At 39.1% G+C, this 8,834-nt stretch overlaps 1 protein-coding gene across 2 annotated transcripts; it reads left to right on the top strand.

The window, feature by feature from the left end:
- Positions 1 to 695: 695 nt before the first annotated feature.
- On the top strand, positions 696 to 6,103 carry LOC133476500 (CD209 antigen-like). 2 transcript variants are annotated; one of them, XM_061769966.1, is made up of 7 exons: positions 696 to 885; positions 1,055 to 1,132; positions 3,020 to 3,118; positions 3,220 to 4,014; positions 4,360 to 4,502; positions 5,307 to 5,416; positions 5,595 to 6,103. In XM_061769966.1, the coding sequence occupies exons 2-7, from the start codon at positions 1,063 to 1,065 to the stop codon at positions 5,728 to 5,730; spliced, it is 1,353 nt and encodes a 450-aa protein (XP_061625950.1). In that variant the 5' UTR covers positions 696 to 885; positions 1,055 to 1,062; the 3' UTR covers positions 5,731 to 6,103. The 2 variants fall into 2 exon arrangements, with proteins under 2 accessions (XP_061625950.1, XP_061625949.1); XM_061769965.1 differs by having other exon boundaries at positions 964 to 1,132.
- Positions 6,104 to 8,834: the final 2,731 nt, after the last annotated feature.

Genomic DNA, 8,834 nt, shown 5'->3' with positions numbered 1-8,834 from the left:
GGGATTTGGTAACAAAATAATGCTTGCAATATTTCAATGTTATATGTATACTGTACATATGACAGTTTGAAATTTTGGTACAGATTTGAGCAAGAATCAGGGAAGTTGACGGGCCACATAAAATGATGGTGATAAAAGATAGGCCTGAAGGCTAAGCTGGAGAAGTGAGCCTTTTTGCCAACGAAACGTTAACTACTTGGGGCATGTCATTTCCAGCTAGGGACTCTCCACAGATCCCAATAAAATAGAAGCTGTGGAAAAATGGCAGCAGGCCTTGTCACCTTTCAGAATTGGATGAATTCCTGGGTTTTGCCAGCTACTACCAATGCTGTGTCGAGGCTTTGGTTGCATCAACTGATGGTCAGGTTGGCAGACACCAGGTCTAAGCATGGGTCATCAGCGCCTCCAAGCTTCATGGACACCTCAGTGAGAAGATAGCTTCAAGGGCTTAAAATTCCAGTTGGTCTCTGCCCCTAAAAATGATTTTTAAAAACTGATTTGAAAGTTTTTCATGTCAAGAATATAATTGTCTACATATTTAACCAGCATATTCAGGATTATTGTGTGAGCAATACAGGTCTGAAAAGGTTAACTAACTGACTCAGACTTGCTTTTGCAAGTATGATGCCATAAAAACTGCACGCTCAGCATCTCTGTGGTTTGTAAAATTGCTTCTTCTTGATATTCTTTCATATTGTGAAATAGTTCAGTTGCTGTTGTGCATCCTTTTCTTCTGCATGTATTTTTTTTTCTCACAGTCGCAAACACAGGATAGATTAGTGGATGAAGTGGGACTATGATTCTAATTGGTAACGTTGCTACGGAACTATTTAACTAACTGCTCTAACTTCACTCACCAACCAAGTGTTGAAAAATCAACTTGTGGTAAGTCTTCTTATTTTATATATCATATTTAATTGAAAGTAAATTGAAAATCAAATGCTCATGCTCATATTCATACAGCAAAAAGCTCAACTTGTATCTGGATCAATTTACTTCAATAACAAAGAGGAAGTAGTTCCAAAAATGACTGTTAAGTACCAAACATCTACAGAGACGACAATGGATATGGATGACGGCAATGGCGGATACAAGCGTCTTTTGGTGGATGGCAGTAAGCTTAAATTGTCAGGTAACAGAATTCCAGTTTATTGCCATGCTGAGTATAAAAATGGTTATAAAATATTCTGTTTTATGAAGATTTAAGATACTTTTTTTCACATATGATTTGTGCTGTTTTAACAAAGTTATTCTTAAATGTAAACTATTTGGGTTGTTATCTATTTTTCTATTTACAACCCCAATTCCAATGAAGTTGGGATGTTGTGTTAAATGTAAATAAAAACAGAATGCAATGATTTGAAAAATCATGTTCAACCTATATTTAATTGAATACACTACAAAGACAAAATATTTAATGTTCAAACTGATAAACTTTATTGTTTTAAGCAAATAATCATTAACTTAGAACTTTATCGCTGCAACACGTTCCAAAAAAGCTGGGACAGGGTCATGTTTACCACTGTGTTACATCACCTTTTGTTTTAACAACATTCAATAAACGTTTGGGAACTGAGGACACTAATCGTTGAAGCTTTGTAGGTGGAATTCTTTCCCATTCTTGCTTGATGTACAGCTTCAGCTGTATAACAGTCCAGGGTCTCCGTTGTCGTATTTTACGCTTCATAATGAGCCACACATTTTCAATGGGAGACAGGTCTGGACTGCAGGCTGGCCAGTCTAGTACCCGCACTCTTTTACTCCGAAGCCACGCTGTTGTAACACGTGCAGAATGAGGTTTGGCATTGTCTTGCTGAAATAAGCAGCGACGTTCATGAAAAAGACGCTGCTTGGATGGCAGCATATGTTTCTCCAAAACCTGTATGTACCTTGCAGCATTAATGGTGTCTTCCCAGATGTGTAAGTTACCCATGCCATTGGGACTAACACAGCCCCATACCATCACAGATGCTAGCTTTTGAACTTTGCGTCCATAACAGTCCGGATGGTTCTTTTCCTCTTTGGCCCGGAGGACACGACATCCAAAATTTCCAAAAACAATTTGAAATCATCGGACCACAGAACACTTTTCCACTTTGCATCAGTCCATCTTAGATGTGCTTGGGCCCAGAGAAGCCGGCAGCGTTTCTGGGTGTTGTTGATCAATGGCTTTTGCTCTGCATAGTAGAGTTTCAAGTTGCACTTACGAATGTAGCGCCGAACTGTATTTTCTGACATTGGTTTTCTGAAGTCTTCCTGAGCCCATGTGGTGATATCCTTTACACATTCATCTCGGTTTTTGATGCAGTGCCGCCTGAAGGATCGAAGGTCACGGCATTCAATGTTGGTTTTCGGCCTTGCCGCTTACATGCAGTGATTTCTCCAGATTCTCTGAACCTTTTGATGATATTATGGACTGTAGATGATGAAATCCCTAAATTCCTTGCAATTGTACGTTGAGGAACATTGTCCTTAAACTGTTCGACTATTTTCTCACGCACAGTTTTCTCAAAGAGGTGAACCTCGCCCCATCTTTGCTTGTGAATAACTGAGCAATTCAGGGAAGCTCCTTTTATACCCAATCATGGCATCCACCTGTTCCCAATTAGCCTGTTCACTTGTGGGATGTTCCAAACAGGTGTTTGATGAGCATTTTTTGCCACCTGTCCCAGCTTTTTGGGATTATTTGCTAAAAACAATCAAGTTTATCAGTTTGAACATTAAATATCTTGTCTGTGTAGTGTATTCAATTAAATATAGGTTGAACATGATTTGCAAATTATTGTATTCTCTTTTTATTTATGTTTAACACAACGTCCCAACTTCATTGGAATTGGGGTTGTCTATATAGACTACAGTACAGCTGATAAAACAGTTGTTTTGCGTTCTCTTAGATATCATTATAATGTGTATGTGGTCACAATGTTTTAGCTCATCAGTGTGCATTATTCCCTGACTATAGAGACATGTTATACTGTAAATAGAATATGACAAATCTAATTTGACATGTCTTATTCAGTTTATGCATTGAGAAACAGCCCTTTTAGGGCTGCTACGCTTTTCCTTGGGCTGCTGTGCATTATCCTGTTGGTTGGAGTCATAGGTCAATCTGTCCACCGTAAGTCTATGTTGTTTTGTTACGATTGCCACAAATATGAAATGTTGGGGCAATGGAGTAAAATTGCTAAACTGGAATGTATTTTCTATCTTCTGTGACAGACTGGAAAGTGGATAAAGACAATCAGAAGACGTTAGACGCTGCTCGAGGGGAGAAAGACAGCCTACAGTCCAACCTGAAGAGTGTACAGAATGAGAAGAGGAATCTTGAAGTCAACCATGATCATTTACAACAAAGTTACAACTACATATCTAAATCGACAACCCAAATACAAACCAACAACAACTTACTAACAGCTGAAGCAAACCAACTTAAACAAAGTCAAAGCAAGTTGCAAGCCAGTAACGCTGCTCTTAACAAAGAACTTGAGCAGCTGAAGGCCAGTAAAGAGCAGTTGCAGACTAATAACGATGCCTTGTCGACCGCCAAAGACTTACTACAAACTCAGTATGAATCATTAGGCAAGCGCAAGAATGTATTACAGGCCAACTATGACTCTGTGATTAAAGAGAGGGACAATTTGCAAAACAAATTCAACAATGCCACAAGGTCAAAAGAGAAGCAGCAAATGAGTTACAACAGCCTAATCAAGGATATTGAACACCTACAGGAGCGATACAACGCCTCCTCCAGTGAGAGGGACAACATTGCAAGCAGTCACCAAAATCTAACGTTGGAAAAAGAAAATCTACAGGCTACATACACCACACTCGCCAAAGCCACTGACGAATTACTGGCCTCCTACAATTCTGCAATTGAAGAGAAAAAATATCTTGAAAGCTGTTTGAAAAATGTGACTGAAGAGAGAGACCTGCAGAGGATGGAAATCAGCAATATGAGTGCTGAGGTAGACCAGCTTCGGGCTGAAGTCACAAGACTGAACGCAACGGTAATAGGTAATGCAACAAAAACATATTTAGCTACTTTTATGTAAGAAAAGGAAACACGTAACAGGAATAGCACTCAATAGAGAGTGAGAAAGATATCCACCAAGATAAAACTGATTACAAAAGTGGTTCGTCCAATCACACATATGGGCACACTATGTCCACTTGAACAAGAACAAGGTGGGAGATGACAATGAATTCCTTAGGTAATCATGACAATATTTCTATGACTTGCTCTCATATTATTATTATTTATTTATTTTTGTAAACCTGGCCTTAACCAGTGGGCTAATAGTCCTTTAAAAAACAACAACAACTAATTTGCACCAATCAGTGAATCGCATTCCATTACAGACAAGGTCTGTCCAAGTGGCTGGAAGAAGTTTGGAAAGAGCTGCTACTTTGTTTCTTCATCCAAGAAGACATGGTACCTGAGTAGAAACAACTGTCAAGGAAATGGAGCAGACCTGGTAATCATCAACAGCAATGAGGAAATGGTGGGTGGATTCTTTACTTTTCTTTGAAAACATTGTTTTATTTAAAATGTACAGTATTTCACAGAGCGAGAATCACAAAGTGCTGCACAGTTTCAAATAAAACCAAGTCAACCAACACATTACAACACACAACACGAGCGCTTAAACGGCAATTCAATTAATGAATTAAAAAAACTCATAGCCAATATGACAAAAGGTTCAAATACAAATAGTCAGCTCAGAACACATTAAATATATATATATATATATATATATATATATATATGGTTAGAGCGTCTGCCTCACAGTTATGAGGACCGGGGTTCAATCCCCGGCCCCGCCTGTGTGGAGTTTGCATGTTCTCCCCGTGCCTGCGTCGGTTTTCTCCCGGCACTCCGGTTTCCTCCCACATCCCAAAAACACGCATGGTAGGTTAATTGAAGACTCTAAATTGCCCGTGGGTGTGAATGTGAGTGCGGATGGTTGTGTGTTTCTATGTGCCCTGCGATTGACTGGCAACCAGTTCAGGGTGTACCCCGCCTCCTGCCCAAACATAGCTGGGATAGGCTCCAGGACTCCCTCGACCCTTGTGAGGATAAGCGGCTCAGAAAATGGATGGATGGATAGACATAAAGCCAGGATGCATTTCTCAGAAGAAAACGTTCCATAACCTAGAAGCAACAGACTCACCTTCCAGCAACTTATGTCATCATGTGTCAGGTTTTATTTAGTTTCCTCCATTTTGCAATCAATTTACAGATCTTTTGTTTGCAGCACTATATGGTGTCTAAACAACCACCATTGCCTTTGTCTTTCTTTTTCTAGCAATATATTAATGGGTTGTTTTCAAATAACAAAGAGGTCTGGATGGGACTGACTGATGAGGGAGTCGAAGGTCAGTGGAAGTGGGTGGATGGAACCCCACTGACCCTAAAGTAAGTCACATATATTTTCTTATTTTGCTTTATTAACCACAAATTCCTTGTGTGTTTTGGACATACTTGGCAAATAAAGATGATTCTGATTCTGATTCTCATTAATTAAGGCTTGTTGGTGTGCTTTTTTTTGTCCTTAATATATACATTATTTATATTGTTTTTCTCGACATTGCAGGTTTTGGGCTGATGGCCAGCCGAACAGTTACAATGGCAACCAGGACTGTGGGGAGTTTTGGCACCGTTCTCACGGAATGGCCGAATGGAATGATGAAAAATGTAGTTCAATGAGGTATTGGGTGTGTGAGATGTAGATGCGTTAATAAATAATATTTACCACTTTTTGAATGCTTGAGCTTGAGTGGAATAATAGGTACATTTGTAAAACGTATACAGTACCTAAGGAGCGGGCCTTAAAAGGAAAGTACAGTACCTAAAGGCTTTTGCCCCTTAAACACTTAATTCATAGAAAATACTACATGTTATGGAAGTAAATTTAAATAATCCTGTCTTTTGTTGCTTCAGATTTCCTTGTTTTTCTTTCTTTCTGTCAATCGTGGATGTATACATTTACAATGACTTGATTATGAATGATAAGATGCTGGAGTATGGATTTTCTTTCATCGAATACATGAAAATGCATAAACAATCTGCATGAACAAATAAATAACAACAACTATCATCAAACATTGTTTTAAATATTGTCTGTGGTAATGTGTCCGCTTCGAGAAACACAGAAACACAATTTAAATGCAAATCCAAGTACAAATATTTATCCTTTCAACTGGGATGATTCCTATAGCATAGAAGTTACAAAGTACACACAATCATTTCTGTTTGATGTTCTTTATTAACCCCAGTGGGAAAATAACCATACACTTGAAGGTGAAGGTTGCAGGTTTGTTCTTCAGTCGCCTTGGCCCTGATGGGGTATCCTTGAGCGAGGCACAGTCAGCTGGGTCTAATCCTTGTGTGAATAAGCTTTTAATTTCCCTTCCGTCGATGTCTCCACATAGTGTATACTGTATAGCTTCTCTTAATCTGTGAAAAGGATGTTGAGGTTGCACAACACACTGACCAGTTACAACAGGGGTGTCAAAGTCATTTTTGTCTCGGGCCGCATTGCAGTTATGCTTCCCCTCAGAGGGCCATTAGAACAGTGAAAATATAGAAATGCTTAATCACCAAATCATATTGTTACCATTACACAACAAATTGAGGGATAACTAGTTTTGAAATCAGAAGACAAGGATAATAGTTTGTTCAAGTATTGTTTAAGTTACTGTAGAAGAAGGGTTTGATAACAGAAAAATGCAATATCTCAACATTATTATGACAATTTGGAATTTGGGTACAGATTTGAGCAAAAATCAGGGAAGTTGACGAGCATGTACCGGCATTACCAGATAACTATTAAACCCTTTATTGCTCACTGACTGTTTTTTTGTCAATATCTTTATGTCTCAAAAGTGTTTTCTGTCAATTGACAGTCTGTTGTCGTACTAGAGCGGCTCGAACTATCGGAAACAAAAAATTCCTTGTGTGTCTTTTGGACATACTTGGCAAATAAAGATGATTCTGATGATTTGCTTTCGCGGGCCACATAAAATGACGTGGCGGGCCGCATCTGGCCCCCGGGCCTTGAGTTTGACACCCATGAGGTACAGCATTAAGGTCTAGTGTCCACTGGTACAATATAATAAGAACCACAACAAGTGCTGTGAGTCGGAATATGCCTTTGCTTTTCAAAAACAACACTCAGTTTTCAAACATCAGAGAGGAAATCAGCATTGAGTGAGGGAAACATGATACCCCCCCACCCCACCGCCGCCCCGCCCCACACACACTTCTACTTACAGTGTGAATTGCTTTTGAACATGTCATGACATGTTTTTCCGAGCAGCCCTCAAACACATCATGAACAGTCACCACACACGCACAGACACTCAGCAGATAAGACACGTATGTTGCAATGGTGACCTGGCCAAGAAGGCAGAATGTTAAGCATCCAAGTCAATCACATTCAACTTTATTTCCATCCATCCATTTTCAACACCGCTTATCCTGGTTAGGGTTGCGTGGCGCTGGAGCCTATCCCAGCTGACTTTGGGCAAAAGGCAGACTACACCCTGAACTGGTCACCAGTCAGTCGCAGGGCACATATAGACACGGACAACCATTCGCACTCACATTCACACCGTCACTGAGTGGGAACTGACCCCACGCTGCCTGCACCATGGTCAAGTCAGGCAAGTGTACCACTACACCATCAGTGACTCAGTCAGCTGGGATAGAAGTTACACACTAGTTACTCAGTACTTGAGTAATTTATTTCACTGAGTACTTTGTTACACATACTCAAGTAATTATTTGGAGGACTACTTTTTACTTGAGTCATATTATTCTAAAGTAACAGTACTCTTACTTCAGTACAATATTTGGCCACTCTAGGTCCAACACATTGTTTATGTTTACAAGTTTTTAGCCCTTTTATTAGATACACTCTTAAGCTTGATAGTGTATGGGTTACATCATTTTTTGTCATAGTTTGTATTTGTCTAACTGTCACTCCACCCACTCAAACAGGTAGACAGTGAGTGAGTTTGGTGCCACTGTGTGGGAGCAGCTATGTGCATTGACACCTCCGTCGACTGAAAGATAAAATAAAGAATCCTTTTCGAAATACAGGCTCCTGTATCGTGGAATGTGATTAGTATTTGATACACTGCAACACTCTAACGAAATCCAACATGGTCTTCATAATGTTTTGATTACCTTATTCACATTAAGCAAGAGTACATAGATTAACTGGAACCCATCCCCCAACCATTTGCGCTCATATTCACACCTATGGACGATTTAGTCTTCAATTAACCTATAATATATTTGGAAGCCACAGTCGTAGTCGAAAGCCCACACTAGTATGGTGAGAACATGCAAACTTCACCCTGAAAGGCCTCAGTCAAACCCAGAACCTTTTGACTGTGAGGCAAACGTGCTAACCACTTCCCATTCAATAATAACGATATTTAACATAAAAAAAGGCTATGTTATTTTTGTAACAACACAATATTGTGCAATGTACCTAATGCACTGTCCACAATGAGTCTCTATCAGCCTCAACTTCATGTATTAAACAAACATAACTGGATAAGAATAAGATTTTTTTTTGTGTGGCATTACTACCAAAATTATACATTCGTTTTAGGCATGAACAAAAAAAATAAGAAATAAAAAATTATAATTTATTGTTTTGTTGGAAGCACATTTATTGTGGAAGAGGTCTCTTGAATGTTAAATGACAATGACTTGAATTCAGTGTTATTGTGCAGTTAAAAAAATAGTCAGTGAAATTTAGCATCCACTCCGAAGTGAAAAATTAAGCGTTTGCAAAGAAGTTGAATTGATGATGAATGAT

Source organism: Phyllopteryx taeniolatus, chromosome 4, assembly GCF_024500385.1.
Source record: "Phyllopteryx taeniolatus isolate TA_2022b chromosome 4, UOR_Ptae_1.2, whole genome shotgun sequence".
NCBI classification, from domain to species: domain Eukaryota; kingdom Metazoa; phylum Chordata; class Actinopteri; order Syngnathiformes; family Syngnathidae; genus Phyllopteryx; species Phyllopteryx taeniolatus.
Note: the sequence above shows the minus strand (reverse complement) of the source record. Positions and strands in the feature narration are given on the sequence as shown.